At 44.0% G+C, this 16,871-nt stretch overlaps 1 protein-coding gene across 16 annotated transcripts in view; it reads left to right on the forward strand.

Moving 5' to 3' along the window:
- KIAA1217 (KIAA1217 ortholog) overlaps window positions 1-16,871 on the forward strand; it is a 553,152-nt gene that overhangs the window by 298,510 nt on the left and 237,771 nt on the right. For 15 of the 16 annotated variants that reach the window (XM_075922528.2, XM_075922523.2, XM_089776737.1 and 12 more), the window contains exon 2: window positions 6,480-6,763. In XM_075922528.2, coding sequence (XP_075778643.2) covers window positions 6,480-6,763 — 284 coding nt within the window. Of the gene's footprint in view, window positions 1-5,725; window positions 5,742-6,479; window positions 6,764-16,871 lie in introns of those variants that run through there. The other variant, XM_075922530.2, reaches the window with a different exon arrangement.

The following is a 16,871-nucleotide window of genomic DNA, read 5'->3' on the forward strand; positions in this document are numbered from 1 at the left end:
AAGAAAGAAGTGCAAGTAGTGTCTGGTATGCGTGTCTGTAGCCCCTCCTGCCCTCCCAAAAGGGTGCCCTAGAGTGATGGATGGATGAATGTCAGAAAACTTGGAATTTGAGTTTAATTCAGATAAACACCCAGTTCAGATATTCAGGTCTTCTGAGTACTATCCTAATCCTCATAAAGCCTTTACTCAGTCATTCAGCAAGTCCTATTCTCTCCCTCTCCACCTGCCATGATAGCAGATAAAGGTCCAGCAGGTACAGGTTCTCCTCCTCAAGAGCATGGCAGACTTATCATATTCCTTACTCCTGAAGTCCTCAGAACATTCTTTATCACATACTCCATTTTAAGGGGCGATACATGAATCTTCCTTGCACCTGCAGGGGACTCTTCTGGGGGCAATCAGATGATTCTTTATCCTTTACAAAGTTTTCTGGGGGGATGGTTTTAGGCTGACTCCTTCCTCAATGCCCTCTCACTCCCTATGTATTTTCTGATGTATGTAAAGCTGCTACTCAGTAATAGCATGATCTACAAACTTGCTGTTAGATTTCGCTGCCTCGGACTCTATGATCTTCACACAGACTCTGGAGCTAAAATGCCCCAAGGTGCATTGTAGTATTTCACTCTTGTCTTCCACCAAGGTGACCTGCCACCAGGTAAGAAGTGCAAGGGAAGTACATTTAGAAGGAGACTGGAGTAGAGTTTTTTTTCATGCAAACGTTCCAGAGCTCCAGAAAGGGTTGGAGTTCAGTGTGATTCAGATTTCAGGCAGGGAGGTTATTTTATCCAAGTTAGTTTGTCCATTCCTAATGACTAGGTTGTGCATCAAAAGAAAACAGTAGGGACTTGCAGGCTACGTCTACACTGGCCCCTTTTCCGGAAGGGGCATGTAAATTTCAGCAGTCGTCGTAGGGAAATCCGCGGGGGATTTAAATATCCCCCGCGGCATTTAAATAAAAATGTCCGCCACTTTTTTCCGGCTTTTAAAAAAGCCGGAAAAGAGCGTCTAGACTGGCCCCGATCCTCCGGAAAAAGTGCCCTTTTCCGGAGGCTCTTATTCTTACTTTGAAGTAGGAATAAGAGCCTCCGGAAAAGGGCACTTTTTCCGGAGGATCGGGGCCAGTCTAGACGCTCTTTTCCGGCTTTTTTAAAAGCCGGAAAAAAGCGGCGGACATTTTTATTTAAATGCCGCGGGGGATATTTAAATCCCCCGCGGATTTCCCTACGACGACTGCTGAAATTTACATGCCCCTTCCGGAAAAGGGGCCAGTGTAGACGTAGCCGCAGTGTTTTGTAGCATGATACATGTCTGTCAGTGCCATGCAAAGAACAGCATATGTGACATATATTAGTAGTGCCTTGCTGTGTAGTTGATGCATTTCCACTTCATACAGCTTAATGCAGTGCTTTGTAGTAGCACACCCTAAACATGGCAAAGGTAACAATTACTTTGCATTTGTTTCCTTTCAGTAATGTGTGTGTGGGGGGGGGGAAGGGGGGAGACCTCATACAAATTGGATTTTAGGAATGGGATCAGTGTTCCCTCAGCACAGATTTGTTGGTGACTAATCAGCCCCGCCCAGTCAGTCAGCTCCCTGCACAGAGTCCTGAGCCTCTGACTGGATGGGGTTATGAATCACCTGTGAAGATTGTGTTGCCCTACAGCTTAGAGGGAACCCTGAATGGGATGTTTTTCTCCCACATATAGTGCTAGAAAAGGCTAACACAGCACCACATATTTTAGGTCTTTTTTGAAATTCCTATAACAAATAATGATAAAACACTTTGGTTTGGTTGGCTTTATGTTGTACATATAAGGTACATGGAAGTGTGTAAAGCACAGAGACACTCCACACCCAGCTAGCACAGGGGCAAATAACAGTGTAAACAATGAGGGAAAGCTTAGGTGAGGACATGCTAGAGTATGTACCCTACACAGCTCTCTACACCAGGGCTACTCAACTTTGGAAACCCCGGGAGCCACAATGATACTCACAGCACGTGCCAAGGGCCGCAACTTGAGTGTGGTGGCATATACATGCAAATATATATGCAAATATATGCAACTAGCTTCTTTCACACTGAGGGGCATGAGTACAACACACAGGCCCCATTTATATCAGTTCTGCTGATATTAATACAATGCAATATTTACCCGATTTCCACCCGTATGACAGCACTTTTAATGAGCAATGACAGTCCAGGAATTTAACTACTAAAATGCATATAAACAGAGGACCATTATACTGACAACTTTTTTGTTTTGGCTCTGACCTGTAGGCTGCGTGTTGAACCCCGTGTAAACCCAAACCGCACCATGGCCGCAAACAAACAGGCTGTGGGCCGCATGCAATGTTGACTAGCCCTATTCTACACACATAAGCAGTGCCTCCCATGGCTATACTTCTGTATTCAGCAGTGTAATTTCTCACTGTCTCCTTGCAATCAGAGTCTTTCCCCACTTCAGTGAAAAGTTCAGTAAGTAAGGAAAGACTCTGGCATGGGGGAGGCAACAGGTAAAGGCAGCTCCTTGCTACTGGAGCCTTTCCCTGCTGCCGGAGCCTTTCCCTGCTGCCAGAGTCTTTCACACACCACAGCAACAAGTGTGAACACAGCCTGTCTTTCACTCTGGCATGTAACTACACATACTCTGCATGCCACATGTAGACAAGGCCTGTATTGTATCCTCAAGGAAGAGCTCACAGCTGCTATTGTGACTCTTACATTAGGGTATATGGATAAGAGTAAGCTATGCTTATGTGTAATGCGCAGACACTTGCAATGGCCCCTGTTCAATGAGAAATACAGAACCTCTTTTTGCCTGACACTTCTATTTCAACAAGTTCAGAGAAATAATGTCTATATTTGGGGTGTGATGGATTAAAAATGCCTGATTATCCCTCTTTCTTACTTGAGATCCATTGATGTGGGTGCACCGCCTCCAGAAGCTTTTTGAAGCATGGGAGCCTTTGGAATAGCCACATTTCTTTATTGCACACAAAATACTCCTTTTTACCACTTCTTTCAAATGTCTGTGCAGCTGGTGGTAGGATTTCTCCCTGAGTTTTCTGAAAGAATCATCACAGTTATTGAAGTTGGGTGTTTTTGTAATTAAGTTACACATGGAAAATTTGCATGGTCCAATAGCTCTCCACATGTGTGGCTGCAGCTCAGCCTCTGATGTTCTGATGTTGAGACGCTTGTGGAATGTTGGCTTGCTGAAAATCAGCTAGAGATTTTAAAGCTGTGTTGATTATGTTTCTTTGGTTTTACACATGTTTAAAGGAGCACCTTAAGGAGGCAAATTTAGTATAAAAGTCTGGCTTTGAACTCCAGGGCTTCCTTCACGAGAAGTGCATTGCCACTTCCCAACAGGTATGCAAGAAAGCTATGACCGTGAGGGAGTGTAATGTTCTGAGTCTATGGCAAGTCATCCTTCTGTAGCTTTTATGTAGTGTTGCTCTCTGTTAGAAAGTCTGAATCTAGATACAGATGTAAACTTCTCCAGGGTTAGTAGGGTTGCCAGGTGTCCAGTTTTGAACCAAACAGTCGAGTATTTGAGCTTTCTGTTCGGGAAAAAAATTGAGAAACTATAATTGAGTAAATAGAAGTGTCCAGTATTTTCTCAATCAGATGTAATGTAGATGTGATGTAATGTCAAGTGTGTCCAGTATTTTATTGAAACCATCTGGCAACCCTAAGGGTTAGGGACAGGGATGTTAGTGGCTAGTGATTGTTTATTGGTTAACAGTCTCGGTCAACTTGAGACCTCCCCCTCGTTGTGTGCTCTGCATTTAAAACTCGGACTAGCAGGCTGGCTCACCCACTGCAGAGCAGCCTCTTTCCGTGGTGGGTCTGAGCTTGCCATGGACAGAGGCTGCTCCATGGGATTCCAGAACAGCCTCTGTCTTCAGGGAGCTTGGGTCCCCCATGAACTGAGGCTGCTGCTGTGGAGCATCTTCTATCTGCAGCAGGTCTGGGCTCAGGCAGCAGGCCCGGGCTTGCCACAGACGGAGGCTGCTCTATGGGTTGCCAGAGCAGTCTCTGTTCACAGGGAACTGAGGGCCCGCCTCAGACAGGGGCTTCTGCCTTCCCACACTGCTGCTGCTGTATCAGAGGCAGCAGCACGGGGCGGCAGGTGGGAGTGGTCTCTGTGGGGAGCCGATTTTTTAATTGGGTCCCATTGCGGTCCGGCTCCTGCCTGCCACTCTGTGTTGTTCCCTCTGATACAGAGGCAGCAACATGGTGTGGCAGGGGGCTGTCCGGGAATGAAGCCTGGAGTACAATGGTTGCTGGCCACTCCCTGCGGGGAGGGAGCATTTTAGTAACACTGTAATTGCTAAGAATTGTTGTGGCTACACGATTAATAAAATAAATGACTTTTAACATCCCTAGTTAGGAACATAAGGACAGCCATGCTATATCATACCAAATCTCTATCTAGCCCAATAGCCTGTTTTCTGACCGTGGCCAATGTGAGATGCATCACAGGGAATGAATAGAACAGGCAATCATCAAGAGACCCATCTCTGTTATCCAGTCCCAGCTTCTGAGAAACAGAGGCTAGGAACACTCAGAAAGTTGTGTAGGGTTTGGATCCATTTGGGCTCAAAATTGAGGTTCATCATGTTGCAGAGATAGCCGCCAAATTCACACTTCTTCAAGTTTGGTGACACTTCCACTTAGGTTTTTATTTCAGGCTTATCTCTATTAGTAGTAGGTTTAATGATCTATAGGTTCAGAACACTGTGGCTCTCAAACTTTTCAGACTTTCCAGACTGTACCCCTTTCAAGAGTCTGATCTGTCTTGCAAACCCTCAAGTTCCACCTCACTTAAAAACTGCTTGGTTTTGTGTTTGTAGTGTCACAGCATACTATTAGTGACAAATTGCTTACTTTCTTATTTTGTCACTATACCATTGTAGTTTGTATTGACTTTGCTAGTGCTTTTTGAGCCTGTTGTAAAATTAGATATCTAAATGAGTTAATATGCCCCTGGAAGATCTCTGCGTACCCCCGAGGTACTAGTACCCTTGGTTGAGAGCCACTGTGTTAGTTCACCGAAGCATTCCATACGCTGAAGAATATGCAAATTAAGGTGAAATCAGTGAGGCAACACAGGGGTACATCTGACCACATGCTTGGAACCTAGATAATGGATTTGACAGACAAGTGAGGATGGTATTGAAAACAACTGGGTAACCTGTGTTATACAGGGGGTCATAAAACATAAGGTCCAATCAGTTGATCTGATAGTCCCTTCCATTCTTAAAATTGATGAATCTATGAAAATTGGGAGAATGTATTGATTCCCAAAATACAGTAATATGCAAAGGAGTATGTTTAGAAGGATCCACTGGTAACACTATGAGGATGAAGAACTATTAATGAAACAGCAGTTTATAAATTATGCAAGAAATTTAAAGGGATGAACCTTTAAAGTCTCAGAGGGGTTTTACCCACAAAAGCTCATGATACTATATATTTGTGTTAGTCTCTTAGGTGCCACAGGACTATTTGTTGTATTTATAGCCTGTAAAGAGTTAATGTTAATAAGGATAATTATAGATGCATAACGAAGTTGAGTAAGGCTACAGCTGTACTTAAGAAGCTTTTCAATGCTGCTGTTGTTACTCCTCTTTGCTGACAAAAGAGGGGGATTTTTCATAGGTATTAGGTAATGGACCTTCAACCTATACTTTTTCAGGCACCAGAGGGTTCATGTTACGCAGTTACCTGCAGGTAAGCTAGCACTAACATACTCTGTGTCTAGCAATCTTTTTACAAAAGTACCCATGGCCATTAGTCTTAAAGAAGACTTGAAAGTTGTAAAGTTTATCTGACTTTTTTTCTCTTTTCTGTCACGTAAAACTTGCTTATTTTATTTCTTGAGGAATGGTTTATTGAAAAAGTGATGTTGTATTTTCCAATCTGCTGTCTCAGAGAGGTATAAAATCCAAGTGCAATCCATGAAATTTAAAACCAGGCTATAGTTAGAAAATAGAAACAAAACCCAGGTGCTTGTCTTACTATTTCAAAGGTGTTTCAGAGCATGTGGAAAACACTCTTTGAAAAGAATAAGGATTTCAAATCTGCTTTGTCAAAGAAAGTTTATCAGTTGGTATCCCTGAGGAGAATATAGGCTCATTAAATGTACTGTAACATATTGAAGAAAACTGTTTCTTTTTGTGGTAAGCATCCTATAGATTTTAAAGGTCAGGCAAAAAAAGGCTCTGCCATATCTTCTTTGTACTTCAGACAATAGTGAAGATGGTGTAAAGGAACATCTTAAATGATCAGTTTTCTAATAAGCAATTCTGTTTGTGTATTTTATAAAAGCTTATTAGCTTGTATTTCCTCATCAGTGGTGTGGAACAGGATATTGTATACTACTGATTTTTTTTTTAAATTGACATAACTATATTCCTAATATATGTGACTGTTGGGGTTATGTCTTTATAATACCCTCTATTTTTTCAGACCAGAGAAAAAACAATTTTCATGTAACATCCTTGGACGATGCACAATGTCTTCGATCTAAAGAAATCCTTGCAAGTGGAAACAATCACACTTCCAATCCAAAGCCTACCCGCAACATCCCTCGCAGACATACTGTAGGTGGACCTCGCAGTTCCAAAGAAATACTAGGAATGCAGACATCAGAAATGGACAGGAAGAGAGAGGCTTTTCTGGAACATCTGAAACAGAAATACCCCCATCATGCTACGGCAATAATGGGACACCAAGAAAGGCTGAGAGATCAGGTATGAAAAAAAAGTAATTTATTGGTTTTGTTTAAAAGTAGTATTCCTAACTTTAAAAAAATCAGTATTAAATTATTAGGAAAAAAAATTGGAATGTAGCAGACCTAAACAAATTTAATTGAATGGCTTTTGGTTTGTTTTTAGATTTTTTTTAAAGGGGAGGAGTATGACTACTTGATGCTATTTTTGTGCCATTCACTAAAATGAATAATTTTCTGAAGAGTTTATATGTTAGAGTCTAGTAAGACAAAAATTGAATCAGAATAGTCAAAGAGAACGTTTATCTCCTCTTCCTATGACAGCTAACTATGTTATCTAAAAATATGGGACCAGCTGTTAGCTTTACCAACATTTTCAGCCTAGGCAGCCAAGCTTAGCAGAAAAGAAAACATTTGTCCACAGTGTAGGTTTACCTCAATTGGGCTGTGTTTAGACTACAGGCTTCTTACGTGCATCAAAAAAGCCATCTGCTTTTTTGAAAGAGAGCATCCAGAATGAATGGATGCTCTCTTACACGTAAGCTGTGATTGCTATGGACAGAATGGCCACCAGGGCACCTGGGCTTTTTCCTCTTTCCTCTTCTTTCGAAAGAACTCCCTCTTCCCCGTCCACACACGCCTTTTTGCGAAAGAGCTCTTTCATAAAAATTCTTCTTCCTCGTAGAATGACGATTAGCAGTGCTGAAAAAACCCCTCTATTTTTTCGATTTTCCTGAGGAAGAACGTAATTGCAGTGTAGACATTCCTCAAGTTTTGTTGGAAAAACAGCCGTTTTTCCAACAAAGCTCTGTAGTATACACATATTCTTGGAGCTGTTACTGGGATGCTGGACCAGTTTTTATAGTGAGGGTGCAGAGAGCCTTCGAAGCACACTGTAAAGCCTGCATATGATCGGAACCACTTAAAGTTAGGGGATGCAGCAACACCCCAAGTATCCCTAGTTCCAGCAACTATGTCTGTTGCCTGTTTATTTGTATCAGCTTTCTCCAAACTATCTTGACAGCAGATACTGAAGAAATGTGCTTGACATTGCTTTATTTCTTGGCTTCATGCAGTCAATTTTCATCAAGGAGAAGCAGCTTTTATGGGTGTGGAAGATGTGATATCTTGATGTATTTCTCAGAACAGGTGGAAAATGTTTCCATGCTGACCTCTGAACACAAAGAATGTAGCGAATGAAACTATTCAGGACTTAGTGATGTGCTCTGTTACAGCATTCAACTTTGTAAATAAACCTGACGGAAAAATAAACATGTTGTTCCACAATTAATTTTTCACTACCTGGATTTAAAAAAATCCCCAAAACACCTGTATTTATGGTACAAATAGTTAAATGCAAATTAAACAGAAAAATTCAGATCAACCCAGGTACAGATCAGTTTGTGAGTGGGGAAGGGGGGGGGGGGCATTGTGTCCAGTGTGCTCAGTCTAACAAATGATGTGATACCGCCTTTTTTAAAGTTTTTTTTTCTTAGTGCTTGAAGGTTTTCCAGCACTATCTACTATGGTAAGATGAGGGCCTGTAACAAAAGTCCATGTAGCACAGGCCTGGTTTGAGGCATGAGGCCTAGCTAACATTAGTCAAGACCTTGCTAATATAAAGCAAAGCTAAGCTGTGAGCAAAATGTAGGCCCCTACTCACAGGACTTGGCATGAACAGGGCAGATCATTAAAAATACTAATTGATAATAGGCACAGGTGTAGAACAGTAATTGGTCCTAGGTACCGACTGTAAAACAGCAATCTGTGATGGTCATTAGGGATGTTAGATAGTAAATAACTGAATAGTCATATAACTGCATCAAATTTTAGTGGTTACATGACTACATGGTAGTCTCTGAGAGCGGGGCTGGCAGTCAGTGCGCTCCTGGCCCACTTGTGGGGAGCACCCTGCCACCCTGTGCTGCTGCCTCTGATACAGAGGCAGCAGTGTGAGGCAGCAGCAGCCCCTGGGAGCAGCCTCCATCTGCTGTGAGCCTGAGCCAGCCATGGACAGAGGCTGCTCCATTGCAGCCATCTCTGCCTCCCCACCGAGCACCAGCTTCTGCCTGCCCTCCCCCACACTGCTGCCTCTAATAGAGAGGCAGCAGTGGGGGGGGGGGGTAGGGAGTGGTGCTGTGGGAGCTGACACATGCTAGGAGCGGGCTTGATAACAGACTTCCCACATGTACCAGCTCCCACCTGCTCCTTTTACTCTCCATGCTGCTGCTCTCTAATGCAGAGGGTGGGAGGTGCAGGTGGATCTACGGCTCCGGTGCTCGTGAGGAGCTGGCTTCAAAGCTGGCTCCTCATGGGCACCGGCACCTGCCTCCCTCACCCCTTGCTGCGTCTGATACAGAGGCAGCAAGGCGAGGATGCATGCACGCTTATCGGCTAATCGTGTATTCGACTGCACGTTGACATCCCTACTGGTCATATGTTGAAATCACATTTCAGAAGTATGGTAACAACACCTTGTTAAAAAGGATCTTGGTACTCCCCACAGATAACAGGACCAGATCAACCCAGGTTTAGAAAAGGATCTAAAATAATGGATAGAGATGTTCTAATTGAAACATGAGGTGCAGGGTGATGGGTGTCATCTAGGTAATATCAGAGGGTGGCAACCTGAAATGTCAGGAGTGATATGTAACTTGTTCATGCGAGGGATGTTAGATATCAGGTAATTGAATAGTTATGTATAGGGCTTGACAAACGGTGGCAAAAGCTGCTCGCCAGCCCCGCACTGCTCATACGCAAGAGCCGCATTGCGCATGCGCGTGTTGCCGGTAAACGGGGTGTGCGGCTGAAATCTACTCACCACAGGTGAGTAGATTCTATAGTTTGTCGAGCCCTGGTTATGTAACTGCATGAATTCTTAGCAGTTACACAATTATTTGATAGTCCCTGGGGGTGGAGCCAGCAGCCAGTGCACTCTGGCACCACCCCACTGATGCAGAGGCAGCAACATAAGGGGGTGCCAGGCGGTCCACAAGAGGAACCAGTTTAAAAGCCAGCTCCCTGCACAGACAGAGGCAGCAAGGTGAGAGGTGAAATGCATGTAGTTGACAAGATTAACTGATAAACCTAGGTTTATCGGTTAATCATATAGTCGACTACATGTTGAAATGCCTAGTTCGTACCTGTATATATAATGGTGTCTGGGAGGGGCTGTCTTGTTCCGACCTAGGAGTCAATGATGGATTCCATATTACAGACTGAGTTGTGTCCATTGTCAGGGGGTACATATTTATCGTGGTTCAGTAGAGCCTATTGACAACTATTACAGTACCACACTTGACAGTAAACCTGGCCAGGCGCCTTTGATCCTTATTTGATTTTGTGGTCTTTGTGAGCTCTCTTAGGGTATGTCTACACTACCCCGCTAGTTCGAACTAGGAGGGTAATGTAGGCATACCGCACTTGCAAATGAAGCCCGGGATTTGAATTTCCCGGGCTTCATTTGCATAAGCGGGGAGCCGCCATTTTTAAATCCCCGCTGTAGCGCGGCTACACGGGGTTCGAACAAGCGGGGATTTAAAAATGGCGGCTCCCCGCTTATGCAAATGAAGCCCGGGAAATTCAAATCCCGGGCTTCATTTGCAAGTGCGGTATGCCTACATTACCCCGCTAGTTCGAACTAGGAGGGTAGTGTAGACATACCCTCGGAGTCTGCTGTGTTGACTACTTGCACAAAGTCAACACAACACACAGGATTAGGCACACATGCACACAGCCAAACAGTTATAATCATTGAGGGAGCAGAAGACCTGTTCGGACTCCACACCAGTATATCCTGACTACTACAGCTACAAGCAAATCGAGAGTAAATACAGGCAGTCCCCGGGTTACGTACAAGATAGGGACTGTAGGTTTGTTCTTAAGTTGAATTTGTATGTAAGTCGGAACTGGTACATATTGTAGGGGAAACTCTAGCCAAACATTTCTCCAGAGCTCAGTTTTATTCTCCCACACCTCACTTCCCTCAGTCCTTTATTCTCAAGCTGAGGTGTCTGCTGAGAAAAGCCGCTCCGCGTCTCCCTAGTCTGCTGGGGGGAAGCAGCTAGTGCGGGGTTGCCTCACCCCGTTTGTAAGTAGGGATCCGATGTAAGTCGGATCCATGTAACCCGGGGACTGCCTGTATCAAAGTAATTTAGCAATTTATTTGGAGTTCTTAACAGTCGACTTTCCATGGATTCATGTGCTTGCCCATGTTTTATATAGAAACATTTCTTATTTCACTCCTATGAACACTTATTTCTCAAATGGCCCTCAGTGGTGTGCCTGTGATGGGGAAGGTAATTATTGCATAAATCACTTCTTGCTTATTAGCTTAGGTTGTTAATGTTTCTGAGATTCTTGCTCTGCATGGTCAAAGTCCTAGCATTTTGAGGACTTTCTTTAGGTCAGAACATTGTGTTGAAAATTGAGCAATCTTTTCTCACCCCCTTCCTCCCTCATTTATTCCAAGGAATCTAGGATCAGCGTTTTCCAGTGCTTCAAAATAAAATTGTTGGTAAAAGAAAATGAGTTCAGATTTGCTCGAAGTCCTCATTACTAACTGGTATGATCTATGCTCTATTTTTATACGGGCCCCTTCCTTCCTTTGAAAGTCTTGGATTTTGTTCAATGATTATACTTTTTATCTCTTTCATGAACTTTCATGATTGTGTGGAATGTGCGGGGTGGTAGATAAAGGTATTGTACCAATTAAATAAAGGGGGAGGGGGAGGGCTAAGATAAGATCTTTCTGAGTCATGTAAATATTTAGCTCCAGTGGTGCAGACACTGCAAACCTAGTTTGAACAGCCTACAGCATGACACCCTATACAACTGGTAACTTGATCTCTCTCTGAAGCCAATAAATTACAGAAGGAATGCAGCAACCATTCTTGCTGTTTGTTTAAAATGTGTCATACTTGATAATTTATTGGGGGAGAAATCTGTGTGAATGTAGCCTTTTTCTATCTTTTGATGATTAGACATATGTACTGTGTGTAATGTGTGTAAATTTTTAAACAAAATTATCTCAAAATTACTATCAAAAGATCAAGCCACATTTCTTGGGTGCTTTCAGAAATGGAGAGCTCATCCATTCATCATTTGTTTTTTTTTTTAAACATCCATAAGCCAAACGAACCACATTAAAACATGCAAAAATAAGTATCAATGTGGTAGTAAGAGATTTTGTAATAGAAATATGTCAGAACAGTCTTCTGGTTTTTCCATTCCAGTAACAAGCGGTGTTATATACTCAGATACACAATTCAGAGCTATTTGTCATTCTTTACTATTTGTGCATGTGTGCTCATTCATGTGTAATGGAAATATGCTAGCAGCTCCATAGTAAAAGTTGTAATGCTATGTTACCTTTATGTATATGTGTGCATCTGCTATATGTTTGGGAGAATTTGTGTCTGTCTGTTTGTTCAAGAACTCCTAAACAGTAGGTGCTAGGACCACCAAAATTGGTATGCAGCTTCCTCTTATCATAACTTAAAACAAGGTAAGAAAGAGACAGAATCACCAGTCGGGGGAAAGCTGAAGTGTGGGTGGTGTTCTTCCCCATCTGGGACTGCCCCAGCCCTGAGACTTCCACCTCTCGTGTGCCCGTTAGGGAGTGTGGGGGTAAGAATGTTAAGGACTTGTTGACTCGTTGATTCCCCCTCCCCCCCACCTTGCTGCCTCTATCAGATAGAGGCAGCAAAGGGGCGGTAGAGGGGGTACTTCAAAGTGGCAGCGCTGCACAGCTGATCCTGGGCTCTGCACCGCATGAAGCCCAGGGTCACCTGGGGACTCCATAGCTGACCCTAGGTTCCCTGTGGCATTTCCACAGTACCCAGAGTCAGCTGGGAAGTCCCCAGCTGATCCCAGGCTCTGTGCAGCAGTGCCGCTTTGAAATGCCGAGCGGAGCCTGGGATCAGCTGGGGAGTCCATACCCGACTCTGGGCTCCGTGCAGCATTTTGACAGAACCTGGAATCAGCAGGGAGCCTCAAGCTGATACCGGGTTCCAGCACGGCATTTCAAAGTGCGCAGAGCCCAGGGTTGTCTGGGGAGTCTCAGCTGAACCCGGGTTCTGCGGAAATGCCATGCGGAGCCCAGAATCAGTCCCCAGCTGACCCTGGACTTCGCCTGGCATTTCAAAACAGCAGCGCTGCATGGAGCAGTCCCCCGCTGATCCCAGACTCCATGCCGGTGCTTCCTCTTTGAAATGTACAAAAGCCCCCATTTCAAAGCGGAAGCGCCTGCGTTGAGCCTGGAGTCAGCAGGACTTCCTGCTGGCACCAGGCTGCATGTGGAGTTCCGTATTCCTCCTTTGAAATGTACAAGAGCCTCTGCTGGGGCTCTTCTACATTTCAAAGCAGGAATGCAGAAGTGCCCATCGACTAGTTGAGTAGTTGATGGAAATTTCATCAACTACTTGACTAATAAATTAATCATTATTTAACATCCTTAGTGTGGGGGAGTGTGCATTTACAAAGACACTTGCTGATTGTTCCCCTTCATCAGGGAGCGAGGGAAAAATGCACCACTTGCTGCATTCCTCGCTCTGTCTGGGGAGCACACGAACCTGGGCCTGCCCCAGCCAGAGCTGCAGTGGCTATGGAGAGGCACGTCTCACTTGGCCCCAACCTGCTGTGGTGAAAGAGACCTGAGGTAGTCCTCTCTCTCCAAGACAGCCTGCATATTGAACCCCTCACCCCATTCCCCAGCCCTGAGTAATGATTTTAATGAAGCATGTACATTTTCATTTTATTTTCCAAAAAGCCAAAAATGAATTGCATTAAGGACCTGAACAACACTGGTAAAACTTGTAGTCTAGCATATTATAATTATAAAATGGTGAGTGTGTCTGTGTATGCATGTAAATGCTACATACATGCATATATCTACACTATAGCTATGTAAGTCACTAAAATAGATATATAAATCACTAAAATATTATTTATCACTAAAATATTAAATTTCTCTCTCATTTAAAAATAAGTTAAATTAAATCTCATCAGAAATATACTAAATTTACACTGATAGTCTCATAAAAATGATGTAATGGCTCTAGTGTGTCCAGCCTAACTACCAGCTTTTGCTTCTTGAAAGTTCTGGGCGTTCATTTTCTGTTTCTCAGAAGACTAAAGTCATGTGTACGAAGACAGACACAGGCTGGATAGGATTGTTGTTGTGTGCTTATGTTGTGGTGATCCTGGGCCAAGCGAGGCAGAGCAGTTAGTTGAGACCATCTTAAAGACAGAGAGACAATATATAGGAAAGGATGGAGGCAGAGTAGAAAGGAACAGTGCAGTGGACTGGGAAGAAATTATTCAGTACATACACAGCTTCCTATATTCTCCCACACTTTTGCCACAGAAAAACTGTCAAGGCTTCTGGGTATGAGAGACACCCGATCTGAGAATATTTTAAAGAAATTCCTTCCCTGGATAAAAAAGGAAAACTTGTTACGTGTAAGCACTGCAAAAAGAAGATGCAGGGACTAGTTTCAAGAATAAATCATCTTGAGGAAAATGGCTTATTGGGAGATAATTATGAGGATGAAGGTGTGGAGATGTGTCTGGAGAACAGTATAAATCAACTGGTTAGTAACAAATAATTCACTTTAAAATGCATTATTTTTCAAGACTCTTTTAGTATGTGTGATTTAACAAGTAAATTCCCACATTGTTTGCTATGTTGGAAGTTTCTAGAAAAAAAGTTTATCTTAGTTAATCTTTATGGCTTGTTTAATTAGTTAACTAGGTTTAGAATCTATCATCCAAGTATACCACAGAGAAATCTGCCGTAAGAGAAATCTAGAGTTTCCTGTTGCCGTTGAGTGTCATTTTCTTATTATATAATACATAATACATGCCCCTTATTTTGGAACATCGTGACCACAGACCAAGTGATGCCATAAGTCTATTCCCTATTTTATCTCTGCATAACTCAGCTTTCCCAAGGGAACTCCATCCTACACTTGTTTTCTCAAAAAACAGAAGTGCCAGTGAATTCAATGGGGCTCACTCCAAAATTAAGTGCACTCTAAGCGCAGTCAGTCTTATCTTTTTTGGTAATTTGGAATCGATCGGCATCCTTGCTGGAAAAAAATGTAAATGATTAATTGAATATGAGAGTGAGAAGAACGACTATTCAAAATCATTCAGTATTCAAGCATAAGAGACTTTGATTGTCTATCTGCAATAACTTCAGGATCATCCATGGGTACTTTTAGCTGCAGTGCTACAACTAAATGTATTTTAGACAACAAAGTATCAGTAGGAAGTAAAAGTTTGAGATCATCCAGTAAAACCCCCACCAGTGGTGGATTTGTACTAAGGACCAGCAAATACTATCTACAAAAGCGACGAGGAGTCCTGTGGCACCTTATAGACTAACTGAAGTGTAGGAGCATAAGCTTTCGTGGGCAAAGACCCACTTCGTCAGATGCATGTAGTGGAAATTTCCAGAGGCAGGAATAAATATGCATCTGACGAAGTGGGTCTTTGCCCACGAAAGCTTATGCTTCTACACTTCAGTTAGTCTATAAGGTGCCACAGGACTCCTCGTCGCTTTTGCAGATTCAGACTAACACGGCTACCCCTCTGATACTAAATACTATCTAGACACCATAGGTGTAAAGATTGTTTGGTTCATTGATGCCACAAAATTCTCCTTTGTGCATTGTTAACAATAAACACATTCATTGATATGGTTGAGTCCCTACAACCAGGCTACACTTGACCTGGTAGAGCAGACTTTGGTGGAAGGTTACTAGATGCATGATATGAGAAGGAATCTAATAGTGTGTAAGAAATACCGAGGGGACGTTTGCCAGTTTAAGCCTTAATGAGTGGAGCAATGGTGCCCAGTAAACCGGTAATATGTGCTTGTGTGACAATAAAAGGTGGGATTGCATATCTTTTAGAAACAATAGATAGATTGGAAAATACCCCACAACAAAATATTTATAAGTGGCAGTGAAAGCTGTAATAAATTGTGAACAAAACTTCAATTGCCACATGTTCAGTTTTGTCATAGACAATACTGCAAATGTGGCAAAGATGAGAAGATACAGGCAGTCCCCGACTTACGCGGATCCGACTTACATCGGATCCGCACTTACGAACGGCGCTTTCTCGCCCCGGAAGTCGGGGCGAGAAAGCCCCGTTCGTAAGCTGCTCCGGTGCCCCTGGTCTGCTGGAGACCGTCTCCAGCAGACCAGGGGCACCAGGCGGGTTCCCGCGCTTCTGAGGCTTTGCCAGAGCAAAGCCTCAGAGGCGCGGGGAACCGCCGCGGCTGCGGCTTCAGTCCGGGAGCCTGTGGTCTGCTGGGGACGGTCCCCAGCAGACCACAGGCAGCCAGATTGAAGCGGCAGCAGCGGCGGTTCCCCGCGCCTCTGAGGCTTTGCTCTGGCAAAGCCTCAGAGGCGCGGGGACCCCCGCGGCTGCGGCTTCAGTCCGGGAGCCTGTGGTCTGCTGGGGACCGTCCAGAGCAGACCACAGGCTCCCGGACTGAAGCCACAGCCGCGGGGGATCCCGCTGCCGCTGCGGCTCTGCTCCCCGTGTCCCTGGTCTGCTGGGGAGTTTCAGCAGCGGCTGAATCAGGACGCCTGGGGCAGTGCAGATGGGGTGCTGCTAGGTTGGTCCAGTAGCACCGAGGAGCGTCGCTACTGTAGCAATCCAGCAGCACCCCAGCTGCTCTGCCCCAGGCGTCCCCAAGTCAGCTTCTGCTGAAACTGACCAGCACTGACTACAGGAAGCCCCAGGCAGAGTTGCTGTGCCCCGGGCTTCCTGGAATCAGCTGCTGATCAGTTTCAGCAGCAGCTGACTTGGGGACGCCTGGGGTTCTTAAGTTGATTCTGTATGTAAGTCAGAACTGGTGGTCAGTTTCAGCAGTGTCTGAATCTGGACGCCAGTTCCGACTTACATACAGATTCAACTTAAGAACAAACCTACAGTCCCTATCTTGTACGTAACCCGGGGACTGCCTGTATTTAGACAAATGGCAGCATATATGTTCTTTAATAACAATGGCTGCAGTGCCCATTTAATATATCTTTCAGCCAATGACTTAAGTACATTGTCTTCAGGAATAAAAGAACATGTTGTAGTTGCAAAATACTTCCGAAACAACCATT

Source organism: Pelodiscus sinensis, chromosome 2 (assembly GCF_052426305.1).
Source record: "Pelodiscus sinensis isolate ZL-2025 chromosome 2, ASM5242630v1, whole genome shotgun sequence".
Taxonomy (NCBI): domain Eukaryota; kingdom Metazoa; phylum Chordata; order Testudines; family Trionychidae; genus Pelodiscus; species Pelodiscus sinensis.